At 43.2% G+C, this 15,068-nt stretch overlaps 1 protein-coding gene across 40 annotated transcripts in view; it reads left to right on the top strand.

Annotated features, from left to right (window-relative positions):
• Positions 1 to 15,068, top strand: part of magi1b (membrane associated guanylate kinase, WW and PDZ domain containing 1b) — a 135,722-nt gene that overhangs the window by 84,657 nt on the left and 35,997 nt on the right. For 36 of the 40 annotated variants that reach the window (XM_082533671.1, XM_082533639.1, XM_082533677.1 and 33 more), the window contains exons 6-12: positions 469 to 551; positions 1,134 to 1,169; positions 4,373 to 4,430; positions 5,330 to 5,463; positions 6,554 to 6,673; positions 9,287 to 9,472; positions 9,595 to 10,254. In XM_082533671.1, the coding sequence (XP_082389797.1) occupies positions 469 to 551; positions 1,134 to 1,169; positions 4,373 to 4,430; positions 5,330 to 5,463; positions 6,554 to 6,673; positions 9,287 to 9,472; positions 9,595 to 10,254 (1,277 nt within the window). The remainder of the gene's footprint in view (positions 1 to 468; positions 552 to 1,133; positions 1,170 to 4,372; positions 4,431 to 5,329; positions 5,464 to 6,553; positions 6,674 to 9,286; positions 9,473 to 9,594; positions 10,255 to 15,068) is intronic. The other 4 variants (XM_082533675.1, XM_082533674.1, XM_082533669.1 and 1 more) reach the window with 1 other exon arrangement.

Raw genomic sequence — 15,068 nt, 5'->3', positions numbered from 1 at the left:
CTGCAAGAAATTTATTACAGATTACCTGGTCATCTATGATGCCTTACTCCTTGTTGTTGTTACTTGTCAAACAGATTCTAATAGATTTGAAATTCCTTAATATGAGGCATAAAACTTTAAATATCCACTGTAACTTACTTGCGTTTATATTGTTCTTTTTTTAGGATCCTTCCAGCTGTGTTATTCTTCTCTACACCCATTAAAATGAACAATCATAATGTTCTTTTTTTACTATTATTAACATGGTAAAAGCATTCCAATTTGCTCAGATTTAAATGTTTCCTGTTTATTCTCAGCAATATTGACCAGACTTTCAGGGCTTTCAGTTAATGATCAAGTGCCGTGTGTGTCACTTTTTCCTTTTTTATAAATCATTCATTCCACCTGTTTCAGGGTCAAATTTCCGACGTCTATTAGCTACCCTCTAATAATTTGTCTTGTCTGGCCTGTCTTGTGTGTTCTGCTTAGCCACAATACAAGGACGACCTCCTGGATAGACCCTCGGTGCCTGGACAAACCTCAGAAACCCCTGGAAGAATCTGAAGATGATGGTACGTGTCTGTCTGTCAATGTTTGTGCAAAATCTTCTGTAAGCTAAAGGAGGTGATATTTTTTCATTTGTTTTGTTCCGTTGTTTAGAGCATGTTTTTCTACACCGCACCCAAAAACTCAGACTCTCATAACACATCTGAGAGGTTCACCCTTTTAGTCTTTAGGTGTCAGTATTGGGTCACAGAAAATGGTGTGCAGTCCACTGGCTGGTGCCACCTTTGCTCTTCTTCCAGCTGTTTCTTGGAGCAACAAGACCTACAACTTCCATTAATTGCCTTCCCCAATTTTGTAGTCTATTGTTACAGTATACAGAAAAAGAAAAGGTCACAAGCTCAACTCCATTATGATGTCAAACCACATTCAGAGATCCAGTCTTTAGTGCCGCCTGATTTTAGTAAACATGGTTTTTCAGAAGTTGTTGCTCTGGTTTTGGTTAAATCTTGCCACCCAGTGTCCAGATGTTGTTATTACAGCCGCCTAACTCACAGATGTTTGTCTTTCTGCTTCAATCCACCCCCCCTGCCTTTGCCTTCCCAACAACAATCCTGTGGCGCTGCTGTGCCGTCCACTCAACTGAGTAGAAGGGGTACATACAGAGGAGCTGGATAATGACCTAGGTAGGAACTTCTCTCATCTTTTTGACATGTATCAGTTAGGTTACTGTGACTTTAATCATTCAGAAATGACACATCATGACATTTGTCTGCCCTTCCATTAGTACGTGGGATTTTTAAATGTGCGTTTGTATGCGGCCTTGAACATAATTGTCATCAAACCCCCATGCCACCAGCCATGCACCCACTACACAGCCTTACAAAACACTCCCACATCAGAAGGCCATCATATCAGACATAAGAGGCAAAAAGCTGATCCAGAGAAGATTGTTGTAATGATGGTTTCCTAATGTGCCTGTCTGAGCCAGACAGCTACAGGTCTTTTTGTTCTGATGCCCATCAGCACACTAACTAGCCTCTCAGACAGAGCGGTGAGGCCACCTGTGCAGGATAAATGGTGTCTGGAGATGATGCCCCGCACTGTTATGCACCTGTAATGAATTATTCCATTAGAGGAAATATATCAGAATAATGATTGACATGTTTGGACTTCACTTGGGGGTACACGGTGCAATACAAGGGGGGAAAAATATAAACGCCCACATCTAATACTGTGATGAAAATCTGTATGAATGTAGGATGTTTTCATCACCGTCATTACTGCTTTAGTAAATATATTCTATATTAGCACTGTTTAAAATGGTTAAATGTAATATGAAAGGGTTCAACTACAGAGAAACGGCTTCGATTTAGTCTCTCCAGCTCTTTTTTTCCCGAGCAGCAGAAGGTGTTTCCAGCAAAAAGCAATAAAAGCAGGAAAAAGAGAGCACACCAGATCCAAACAGGTTGATGAGATGCTGCCAAGGAAAACGGAGAATCTATCACGCTTTTATTTCTTTATTTTTAAACCCACTCCAATTGCTAAGCATCAACAGCGCTTAAATCTTCAGGTCAGACAACCCCCCCCAACCCTGTCCACAAGACATCCTCAACTGGATGAACATGCTCAATAATTATTGATCGGCGCCCTCCGATGCAGGTGGGCACAGAAACCGCAATTAAATCCTGCCCCTGAAGGAGACGAGCAGACGAAAGCCTTTTTATGAACGCCGGCACGCATGCCCAAATTCTCACGTACACCCACGTGCGCGAGAAGTGCCTCTCTGTGGCAGACTCTTCCTCCGGAGAAATCAATCACAGCTCTATATCAACAGAATGAGATGCGAACAGTTAAACGCGTAACTCATCACGCTCGTCTCCCCCTCGAAATCTAGAAAGTGGGAAGAGGGACACGGGGTGAGAGCAAAACACGGCTTAATGAGCGACGACTTTCCCTCCCTTTGTCTTTGCTGTTGTCATCTGTGTTTGCAAACACAGCGAAACCAGGCTTTCAGTAGGTTTGCAGCACAGAACGTCCTCTCTGTGCGCTTACACACACACACACACACACACACACACACAGGTGGTCCTCCCGGACTGGAACTAGTGCAGTGTGAAATAACGTGGGTGATTAAAATTTGTGCGTGACGCCAGGCGGGACCGCATTCCATTTAACGTTCCAGTTCAAAACATCTAAATGATAATTTACCGTGCTCGCCTTGCACGTTCACCCTCGCGACATCTCTTTCCCGTAACCTTGCATTTCTTCTTTGCCGCTTGTGCTTTTAGATGCACTTCAGCAGGTGTAGAAAAAGACGGAACCCACAGAAGCCCGAGCCGCTTACACGCACGGAGCTGTTGGCTCTGGTTTCACTTACAAATGATAAATTAATATGTAGACCGCGGCGGCGTGTTTCTGTGTGTCTGCATCTGCAGCTGATTCCACTCCAGCCGAGGTCCTCCTTATTAAAAAGCAGAGGGAAGCTCTCAAAGTTGGATGATTGTAATTACCATCTACTTGCACGCAGGGCAGAGCAGAAATTGGCTGGGGGTAATTCAAATTTTATTTGTCACATACACAGTCATACACAGTACGATATGCAGTGAAATGCTTACACAACTGCTCGTGACCTAAAGGAAAAAAAAAAAGGCTATGAATAAGATGGGAAATAAATATGAAAATTAAAAAGGGTAAATTTAACTAGGAAGGAATAAAATAAAATGAAACAACTGTACAACAAAATACACAATACACAAATACACAGTATAGAAATATATAAGAATGTATGAAGAAATATAAATATATATACAATAATAATAATTATAATGGTAATATGTAGAACTTATTCGTCACAGGAGAGGATTACCGGACAATCTCTGTTTGTAGCCAATTAGAAGCGTCTGACATTATCTGTGTGGAGAATGGCCAGTAATCAATGCTGCTGTAATCAGGCGGGAGAAGTGAATCAGATGGCTCAGTTGAAGATAACAGCTTTGCGCTGCAGCAAGTTTGCACCACTGGATGATTGCACATTGGCATCATATTCATGTCTTTCTATGGTCATCTTTTAAGTTTCACCTTTTCACGTGTTTTAGCGTTCGCACACGTGTCCTTACATCAGTGTGAACAGTGTCCCTTTCAGTTCTACTCAAGCAGGTTTTAATTCTGCCCACAAAGAGACGAATGTGAAGTCAAATCTGCAACAATCTCTACCAGACACTTAGAGATCCATGTGAAAACTAAAGAGCCTTTGTTTAGCCAAGGACAGGTACTTTTCGACCATACCTTTCCAGCGCACTGATTAGAGACGTGTGTTTCTGTGTGATATTCTGTAGAATGTTGTTTTTCTTCTGTATGAGGGGAAAGAAAAGAAGAGAAGTCGTTCATTCAGAAACCAACCAATCATCTCACAGAATTTAGCTTCAATGTATTTTGCACAAAGGTTTCTAAGCCTGGAATTTTCCACCTGCTTCCTGTCATTTATAACTTTAGCTGCCTCTTCTTCATTGCCGTTTTTTCCCTGTATTTCTTCCCACTTCCCGTGCTCCTGTCCACTTCCTTCTCACGATTTCCTTCTCATGTGCCTTTCATCTCTCTACCCCCCTCCCCGCATTCATACATCCACCTGTGCCGATGGGGGTCTTGCTCTGTTCTTATCTGATGGGTGGAAATGTCAGCATTGTGAGGGGGACAGAGGTGAGAACAGCCAGACAGCCTGTGAAGCTGTTGAGCTGCTCTGGCCTCGGAGACTGACTGACGGGCCGATTACAATGGCGTGGCAAAAGGTCTTTCCTGGCTTTGCCACAAATGGCTCAATACACGGCTTCCTGCAAGTCAAGATTTACTTACTTCCTTTGTCTCATTATCTTTTTTTTTTTCTTTACAGAACTTCCTCCAGGATGGGAGAAAATAGATGATCCAGTGTATGGAGTCTACTATGTTGAGTAAGTGCACAGGCTGACGCCGCAGAAAAATCTAGAAATAGCTCCCAGCTTCTTCTTCGTGTGCATAAATAGAAGTACATCCACACATTTCTTTTTTTCTTTTCTTTCAAGCAACAAAAACTCTTAACCTCACTGCTAATGGAAGACATCACAGCCAGATTCTTGCTTCAGCTATTTCAGTCCTTTTGTGTCCTGGAAAATGTAGGCCATTGTTTGTGTCATTAACATTCGGAAATAAATGAACAAAAATATGCAGCGAGCGTGTTTGTGCGAGCACATATGTGCGTATCTCATATTGTGTGAAGCCCCTGGGCCTCAGCATTAATACAAATATGTTTTATGCTGGGTTTTTTTAGTTTTTCTTTTTTTTTATGTTGTTCAAAGCAGCACCTGTGGGCCCAAGGCTGTGGCATCCCCCCCCCTCTTTGTTTCTGCAATATTTTTTCTAATATACATTATTCACAGTTTCCTTCATTTGCTGTATAATTTGGCACTTTCAGGTTCCATTTTTCAGTGCTAGTTAGGTTAGTAGGAAACCTCCCAGGCTGTAATGTGAAAGATGTTTGTGGTTTCAGCGAAATTAAGCCATCAGCACAAAAGGATTTATTTGATGTGATTTGTAGGCACGGCTGTGTCATGTGCATCTCAAAGAGAGGTTTCTGTGTAAGCGTGGGTGTGTGTGCATTGTGCCACCATGTATTAATCAAAGCTTATCGCCATGTTTCTCCACTCCCCACCCCAATCCCCTCGCCCTTTGTTGACCCTCTCCCGCTCTGCTGTTACCTTATCCTCTTCTCCGTGTCCCTGCTGTGCTCTACTCTCCTGCTGATCTTTACCCCCCTTACATCTTGTTCTGTATTCTTATGTTCTTTTCATCCACTCCGTCCACCGTCCCAAAGTCATATCAACAGGAAGACCCAGTATGAAAATCCGGTGCTAGAGGCTAAGAAGCGCAGGCAGCTGGAACAGCAGCAGCCTCAGCAGCCTCAGCCCCAGAGCCAGCAGCCACCTGAAGGTGAGCGCTACATCCGAGGTTCGTTCACAAGCCCCCACCAGGGGCGTCATTTTCTTTCTTTCTTATTCATGAGTATAAATGAGTTGCCTGCATGCTCTGCGTGTCTGTCTGTGTGAGTATGAGCGAGTGTGACTTTATCTGCCAATGCCTATTACTGCTACGGTTTTATTTTTGCTGCCAGCTCCTGCCTTATGATTTGCTAAGTGCCCTCCCATAAAGGCATAACTATTATTTGCGGCTGCACCACGCAGCCTTTTTGAAGTTAATTTCAGTTTTCTGTGCTACCTTTTGATTCTTGTTTGCTTTGGACGAAGGTAAGTTTGGCTCCCACCTGCCTGCTTAAGAGCTGGAGTGGAGACCCTTAATTTTGTGTTACTTAATAAAATGCTGCCAGTTGTAACACTAATAAGAACTCTTCCCAAACACTTCTTCTGAGACAGCTGCCCAAAACCAAGCAACGGGTAGCTCAGTGATGCTCTTGTCCTCCTTTCTTTGCATATTCACAGGACACCCTACAGTGAAATTAATTGCAAATGCAGGTCAACTCAAGAGGGAATTCTCCTATTGCACTCCACATTCTGCTCATTCAGCATAAAACATTAGATTCACCTGCTGATTTTTTTTTTTCCCCCCAATTGAAGGTTGAATCTCTCTGTAAAAGATAAAAAAAAAAAAAAACCAATCAGTTTTTCAAACACGTGTTTACTTCATCTATCTGTTATGAATATTATGACAAACTGCAGGCTAGCAAGGTGATTAATCAAAGGTGGTAGGCAGTCAAGAAAAAGGGAATCAGTTGTTTCTGGTTTCCCACACCACCAGTTTTATTGAGAAGAGAGATGCGAAACCATATTAATGCTTGTGTTCATACTGAGCTCAGTAGTGAAACATGAATCTGTAGTGGGTAGAAGGCTTCACATCAATCTTTCATCCACTGTAATTAACACGCTGCACAGTAGTTCTGTCGGCTTCATCGGAGCTGCATTTGCTTTGTTGCAAGCACACAGCACAGCAGGACGTGTTGTCTTAGCCTCAGTTTCGTTCAAGTAGGACAACTTTGCACCTGTCTAGACTCCATCTCGAGAACATGTGCCTCTCGCTGTTGCAGAATGGATCGAAGACTCGACGATGGCAGGGGCTCCGTTGGCTAGCTATGCTGCCAACCACCAGGAGACCTACAGGGACCCTCAGACAGGGCCCGCAGTGCCCAACGCGATGGGACAAAAACGTAAGTTGTCATCCTCAGAGAGCTAAAGCCTGCAACCAAGCGAAATGAGGATTATGCATAACTTTTTTGTTTCCAGGCGGCGTCACCCAGAGCGACTTATTATAAGTTAAACAAAATTCATCTTTTACAGCTTAGTTTGTTTTCCTGTGCCAGCGCCTCAGGCCCTGTTTGAGTTGTCGTGATGGAGGACCAGAACTGAACTGACACTGTAAAGCTGCTCTCTGTATAAATCACATCATGCATTTTTTATAAGTCAAATTGAACTCGCGTGACACGTGCACTAAACAAAATTGCGTCCAGTCTGCATATTTTTACGAAGACACGCTCTGCCGAGTGCCCTTCCATAAATGTCCCTCTGCCTGTGTTTATCGTGGCAACGTGTTGATTCTCAGGAAACCTCTGCTGTGTTGTTCCACATAATGGCCTGATTTCACCCATCATTTAGTGACACACAAACACACACAAATAGAGAGTCTCGCCGTTACAGTGGGTTTCCTTCTCCTGGTTGCCAGTTCCTTTTATACCGGCCTCCCACTAGCAGCTTGTCTAATTAGCACAGCCATGGCAGAGAATTAACTGCCTCACCCTGTCTCTCCCTCTTACTCTCTCTTGCTGCTTTGTCGGCAGCCTTTTCCTTCTCCCTCATCGATCTCTTTATTTTATAGCGCACATTTGCCGTCTCGCTGCCTTTTGTCGTCTCGCTGCCTTTTGTCTGGTCCCACCCAGCTTTCTGCTTTGGTTTAACTGCTTGGTGCTGTCCATCTTTTTGTCTTACCCCTCCCTCCACACCCCCAGTCTCAAACTCCTGCTAGCTCGACTGTGCCGGCACTCCATATTACTCCATAGAAAGACATCACTTTTGAAATCTTTTAATCTAACACACTTGCTTTTCATGTTCCCCCCGCTTCCTGGTCTGTTCTTACATCTCTAGATCCCTGGTGGATAAAGCCACCCATATCAGCACACAGTTTAGTTACATTTTCCCTAGTCTAGGGGAAAAAAATCCAATTCAAAAGGCACTGAGCATGAAAACACACATGCATGTAGACAATAAAACACAAGGGCACAGACCAACTCCAAGGGTAATGCATTTTTCATTGAATGCGTAAGCTGTAGCACTGCCATAACCTAATGTGGTGCTGCAGGTCACCACACAGACGTTCCTTTAGTCTTCATCATCCTCTCTCTTCTTATTTTCTTCTCTGCCAACATCTCCTCAATCATTTGTGTATCCGAAGTATTGTGCGTTTGGCATGCATCGTGTCCTTTAATAGAGAAGCGGAGCTCAGCCTGTGCCTGTGTATTCATCTGTTTGTTTTTCATTCCTAGTAGAAAAGATAAACTTTATCCTTAATGCCGTATAATTAGATAGCAAAGTCAAGAAAAAGAGAATCGAGTTTAGATGTCGTTGTCGTCGTTTGAGCAGTTGTTCTTTCACAAGATCACTGTCAAATTTTTTTCATATAGATGTGTCTCAGTTAAACCCTCACAACCAGTGTGGAGTGATACAGATGTCTTCTCAGATGAGATTTCAGCAGCTGATTGAAACAAGCCGGAGACATCGCTTATGCGAACACGACGGTCATGTGACCTTCATCTGAAGCAATGTCATTGCTATTCAGGCTACAGATATCTGGTGCGCCTGTTGTGTCTTCAAATGCCAAACCGCCAGTGAAAGCAAACAGCAGCCTGCATATTAGACATTCAAAGAGCTGAAGTGGTGTCATACTATTTTGAAATAAGTTCCTGTCTAAACTGTTTTTGTCCCATCACATCATCACGTTGTAAATTAAAATTATAAGTAATAAATGATCATTATTATCAAAAAGTTAATATGGACTGATTCCAGCGGCGATAACAGTAGATGAGTTCAGATTTAAAGGCTTTGCATGTCTATACTCGGGCTTCTTATTTCCGGTTTTGCTCAATGTTTCACTGAGTTACATGTGCTGAAGAAAGTCATTCAACCATACTCAGTCTTTTCTATATGAACTTTTAATGTAGTTGCCAAATGGGATCAGTTAAGCCTTCAGTTTGACTTGATGCTTATGATTCTGTTCATTCCCTTTAACTTTTTTTTTTTTTTTTTATTGTCCCGTTTGGATCTTTGGCCATCAGAATTGTTGTCTTAAGGCCAAGAAAGATGCCAAGCGGATTTATTTTTACCAAGTGGATCATCATGGCCTTGCCATATTGGTCCATTTGATTGACCTTTATTATAATTATGAATTTATTTTATTTTCAGTTGCTACAAACGGGACAGACATTCCCTTTAACCTGATTAATCATTTTCTTGTAATAGGTCTGTTTTGACCTGTTTGCACCATGTGAGCAATCGTCAAGCAGTGACAGTTGTCCTTGCCTGTTCAAGACAAACACCAATCAGAGAAGATTTGTTGTGCATTTAATGATACCTGCTGCGATGGTTGCGCAGAGATGGTTTGACACAAGCGAGCAAAGGCTCTTCACTGTAGCAATAATTCTTTACCTGAGGAGGTTTAGTAGCTCCAGGGCTTTGCAAACTGAATCCAACTGCTGCTTAACCCAGTTCTTGAGTATCTGCTGTGGCATCCAATGTGGTGAAAGCTGAGCTATCTGTGTCTGTGTTTTTAGGAGGGAAGCCTTTCTTTACCAGGAACCGATCTGAGCTGAAGGGGACATTCATAAATACCAAACTGAAGAAGAGTCGTAGGGGGTTTGGTTTTACTGTTGTGGGAGGGGATGAGCCAGATGAGTTCCTGCAGATAAAGAGCCTAGTCCTAGATGGCCCTGCCGCCCTTGATGGCAAGATGGAGACTGGTAAGTATCCTGTATTTATTAACAAAGGGTAGCTGCATCAGGTGACCCTGAATTGGATACGCATGGATGGATGTTCTACTTGACAAAAATAAATGGACTTCATTCTTTCTCACCCCTTTAAGGTGATGTGATTGTGAGTGTTAACGACACCTGTGTGCTCGGCTACACCCATGCTCAAGTTGTGAAGATCTTCCAATCGATTCCAATTGGTTCCATGGTCAACTTGGAGCTGTGCCGTGGCTATCCGTTGCCTTTTGACCCCGACGACCCAAACACCAGCCTGGTTACCTCAGTGGCTATCCTCGACAACAAGGAGCCCATCATCGTTAACGGCCAGGAGCCCTCTAACAGCTACGATTCGCCGTCCAGCCACGGCAGTCAGAACAACAACAATGGTCCAACCAACAGCGGGGTCCCCGTCAACGGCCTCCCCCGACCCCACAGCCCCTCCACAGAGGTGGCTTCTGATACCTCTTCCCAGCATGGCTACCCTAGTGATGTAGTCACCCTGGCCTCATCCATCGCAACGCAGCCAGAGCTCATCACCGTACACATGGAGAAAGGAGACAAGGGCTTCGGATTCACCATTGCTGACAGTCCCGGGGGTGGGGGGCAAAGAGTGAAACAGATCGTGGACTACCCACGCTGCCGCGGTCTCAGGGAGGGCGACATCATCGTGGAGGTGAACAAGAGAAATGTGCAGAGCATGTCCCACAACCAGGTGGTTGACCTGCTCAGCAAGTGTCCCAAAGGCAGTGAGGTCACCATGCTGGTGCAAAGAGGTGAGTGAAGGCTAACTTCTCTTTGCGTTCACTCGCCGTGTCGGTAAATTTGTCATTCGTCTAGTAAATTGTGACAGCAGATGGAGATGAGGAACGTGTTGGGAGCAGGTGTCAAGTAGAAATGCAGCAGTTTCTGAGTTATGTGCCCATATGTTGAAGCAGCGCAAAACAAAAGAAACCTTTCGCATGCATCTGCTTGATGCTGTTGACAGAAAAAAAATAATAGGCTTCTGCCTTACAGGCTGTTCCCGCTCACCGTGCTCTTTTATTGACACACATTTATTTATTCATGCAAATAGAGGGTGGAAGCATACAAGAGATTGCAAAGGAGGAAAGATAGAAGGATAATTACGGTAAGGAAGGAGCCGCAGAGGAAGTTGAAATAACATTTGAGGATGTGGTGTAGTGTAGTGTGAAGAGAGAGCGAGGTGTTTACAGTTATCGGCTCTGACAAGCCAGTTATAGCTGCTTTCCTGAAATGGAAGACAGGCGGAAGTGGAGAAGGAAGACTAAAAGGTTAAATGGGAGAAGTATCGAAAGAGGGATAAACAGAGGAGAGAAATTCAGGTTTAGTTGGTGTTTTGAGGTCAGAGTATGAATATTCTCGCTCCTTTTCAAAAAGAAAAACTCAGTTTCTCTCTGTGTCTCTGTTCATTTGCAGTCTGCTCTGTTTCTTTTTGCTGTGTTTGCTGGGAGAGAGAATGTCTAGTGTGTTTTGGGGTTTTAGTGTAGTCCCACGTTCAAGATCATCACTTTGAAGATGCCACCAATTGTGCCGGCATGCCTTTTATCCACCCACCTGGCTCTCCGCCTCGATATAAGCCCGCGACATTTTGCCCTTAACGTAAAAAAATTCGGTGCTAGCCGGTCGACGTTAGTGCTGTGAAAATGGTGCAGCCGCGTGTAAATGCCTGTAATTCGCCGTGCGCCACTCAGCGTTTGTCATGGCTTCTGATTGAAAATCACGGTAGCAGAGGAGCACTAAATGGAAACAAAGCAACTGTGAATAGGATAAAACTGAAATGATTGAATTTCAGTATTTTCCCTCCAATCCCCCCTCAGACACGCAGACCTCCGCCGCTCTAAACGCCCCGTGTGATACAAGTAATTGGACCATTTTCTCTGCCAGACTCTCCTTTTGCTTGCTTTAGGGCTTATTAATTCTAGTTACTAAAAGGTTTTGTGTGTGTCTGTGTACACGCATGCAGTTTATCTCCGTCATAAGGTTAAGTGCTCAGAACTGCCAAGGGAAATTGGTCAGATGAATGGCAGGCAGCTCGCACTGTAATCTCGCATGGAATCTTTTTTCTGTTTCCTCTTTCTGAAGTTGTATCTCAATCTTTTTCTGCCACAGTCTGTTTGTCTGACTTCTCAACAAATGGCTAAACCTTCCAAAAACTATGCAGACCAAACGGCTTCTCTACCCTCCTCTCTGGCTTTTGGTAATGAGTAGCATTTCCTCATCACGCTTGTGTACACAAGCACGTAAAGCGATTCGGCCTCATCTCATCTCAGGCAGGAGCTTAATGGGCTGTCAAGGAAACAGACGTCAGTTTAATTGGGCTTCTGTAAATGCATTGGCTGGCTGCGATCGACACAGACAGACTATGACAGTAGAATGATACTGGAGGAAACACAAGGATGGTATGGATAAAGTATGAGGAGCATTGTAAGCGAACCAACATTACTGAATGCGCTTTATGGTGGCTTTTATTGCACTAGAGTTTTTACAAAAGGGTGGATACAAAAGCAGGAAACTAACACATTTCCTTCAGATTATTATTAGAAAGTGATCCGCTGACTTGATGGCTCCAACATCAGATATCTAACTTTTAACGTAGAAATAGGACAGCAAAGGTACAAATTAGATTAGTTCTTCACCTTCTTCATCTAAACTTTTTTTTTTTTCAAATTAAATCAGTCTTTGTGACTTTGGACTGCATTTTATGTTGATTTTCATGTTTCTGCTCCTAAAAGCAAGACATCAGAAATTCTCATGACAATACTCCAGTCATGTTGACATTAGTACTGAGAAATCTCATGTCTTTCCAACAATTGAATTCTGAGAGCTGTGAAGCTATGAAGTCTATGCAAGAATAAAAGTTATCAAAAAAGAAGGAAAGAAAATGTAAGTTTAAGTTTCCTGGAAATAAAGCAGACATCCTCAGATGTTTTTTCTGGCCGTGAATCTGAAATCAATATATAATGAGTTTTCATTTAAACAGACAGCAGCCTGCAGAATAAACTCACAAAGACAACTAAAAATACCCGGTGCACAGCAGTGGTTCTCTCCTGGGTGCTAGCTAGTCAAGAATAAACCTCATGAAACCCAAAAACTAAATTCCAGCTCTTTTAGGGATACTGGTATGTGAACATGATGTAGCGCCAATCTAGTAGCGTGATGTGAGGTATAGCTTGCTTTTGATAATTTTTTTCAATTTTATCAAAGCAAATTCTGACCTTTCCAATACTGGAAGACACAGATTATTGATGTTTATTGTCTTGATAAATAACTTGAGCAATGACACTTTGAAGTTAACAAAATAGTTGACAATTCATTTTCCCCTAATTAATTCTCTGCTGATTCGCTGAATGTTTGCTTTAGCACCATTTTTGATCGCATCTCCAATGTGTTCTCACTGGACAAATCATTTTTTCCTATGGCCTTTTTGTGGCAGGATTGATGAGTAGACTTTGTTTAGATCTTATGGCTGGCTAAATCAGTTTAAGAGAATGAGCGAATACCTGGGTCCCTTTTTCTCCATCAAAGCTTACAGTGTCCCACTGTGTATCCCTTCCTCCCACACGTTTCCCATCCTTTAGAGTCTTTAAGCATGTTTAGGCTGCACATTTTGTGTGTGTGTGTGTGTGTGTGTGTGTGTGTGTGTGTGTGTGTGTGTGTGTGTGTGTGCTGCTGTTCATCATTCGATTGTCATGTGTATTTCTTTTTTTTCTTTTTTTTACATTTACACTCTGGGGAGCACATCATCTAAGGCTCTAGTCATGGTGCCTTAATTACTGTCCTGCTCACACTCTCTTCACTGCTGTCTCAATCAGGATCACTCCACCAGTAGCAGCAAAGCACACTGGCCTCTAATTGGGGTCCTGATGTCAGCTTTGCTTATAATACACATACGTCTTTTCTTTGCTTCCCTCTCTCTCTCTGTGTCTCTCTCCTTCCAACCAAACACTGCTTGCTTACAGGCATTCACTCAGCCAGTCTCATGATCATGCATCCAATTATAGATTAAAGGCAGAAAGACTCTGGTTCAGCCTTAATTGGTGGAAATCCACCTCTCCTCCGCCCCTCCGTCCCTCCTTTTCCGTTTCTGTTCCCCCACTGCCAGGATGGAGATTCACACCTGCTCGCCCACGTAAAGATGGGAGCCAATCCCTGAGGACTAGCGCGCGAAGAAGCGAACTCGTTAAAGCCGCTGCGTGCAACAGTATGCCCCCCCTCTCACTTGCCTCTCTCCCTCATTTAATAGATTTGGAGGAAGAGCTATGGGTCAGCGTGGAGACACTTTAACAGTGCTTCGTAGGTTAAATAGTGGGTTTTAGACACTTGACACTCTGTCATGTACTTCCTATAAGCGCGCAGGAATGATTTATTACCTCAGTCAGGTTTCCTAATCCATTGTGCTTTCATTTGTCTAATTACACTCCTGTAATGGGCTCATTTTCCCCTGCCTGTCTTCTCCTGCCCCCACTGATGCACCAGCATAATTCATTTTGGCCCCTGATGTCTTGCCGTTGCATAGATGCTAATTTCCATTACCCCACTCTCTTTTGTCCATAGGAGTGCATACACCTGTTGTATAGCTGTTTGTCAGTGAAAACTAGTTTCGGTGCAGTTTTTCTGAAACATAGCTTCCTAGCAGCTCCGGCAGCTCGTGTCATTAGTCAGCTCAGGAAAAAAAAAATACGTCTATTTGTCTCAGCATGGATGCAGAGTTGCATTATTTTCTTTCATTTTTTTACCTGTTTGAAAATCTAGGCAGGAATGCACGGTAATGCGCGCTGGGCTAGCAGCAAACTGGTCATACCAATGTACATGAAGGGGGAAGGATACGTACCTCTGGATGACAAATTAAAGGAAAAATCAACTTACATTAAGGGCCTGATTCACTAAGCAGGGCAAATGGGAGCAATGGGAGTGGAAAGTCCTCCGGGTAATCTATTAACACAGTGTAAATTTATAAACACAGGCGCAGCCACTTCAGCTCAATAATAACCTAATGTAGTTTACTAATGGCAGCGCAAATGAGCATAGGGTTGCAAACAAGCAGGCCCGATGAGGGTGTGAGTAATCGACTAACAGCACAGACACAGCTTGTTACTTGTAATCTGACAACATAATGTAAGCGTAGGTTTTACCCACATTTCGCTCAGGAAGCAGCTTGGCAGCACGGGCTAGGGGGAGGCGGAAGAATGGTGGAAACCGGAGGTGTTAATAGAGGAACGACTTAGGAAAACAATACTTTAAACTGGCTCATAAAAAGGGAGTTCTCAACACCACTGTGGTCAAGGTGAATGCTAAAGTGACTGTGTGAACAGTGGAGAAGCCCAGATACAAGGGACAGTTTTGGAAATGTGGAAATCTGTTATACTAATTACAATGAAATAATGAAAATGGTCATTTGAATGTCGTTAAGCTGACAGTTCCATGTATTTCTTGGTAGTTTTTTTCTTTGAGAGGGATTATTAAAGCTCTGCTTGATGTCCTAGTAATAAGAAGAAGGACAAAAATATCATAAGGTTAATAATAAAGGTTTGGATACAGTGGCTTTTGTGACGTTCTTGATTCGGAAGCT

Source organism: Aulonocara stuartgranti (assembly GCF_965226115.1).
Source record: "Aulonocara stuartgranti genome assembly, chromosome: 5".
In the NCBI taxonomy this organism is placed as follows: domain Eukaryota; kingdom Metazoa; phylum Chordata; class Actinopteri; order Cichliformes; family Cichlidae; genus Aulonocara; species Aulonocara stuartgranti.
Note: the sequence above shows the minus strand (reverse complement) of the source record. Positions and strands in the feature narration are given on the sequence as shown.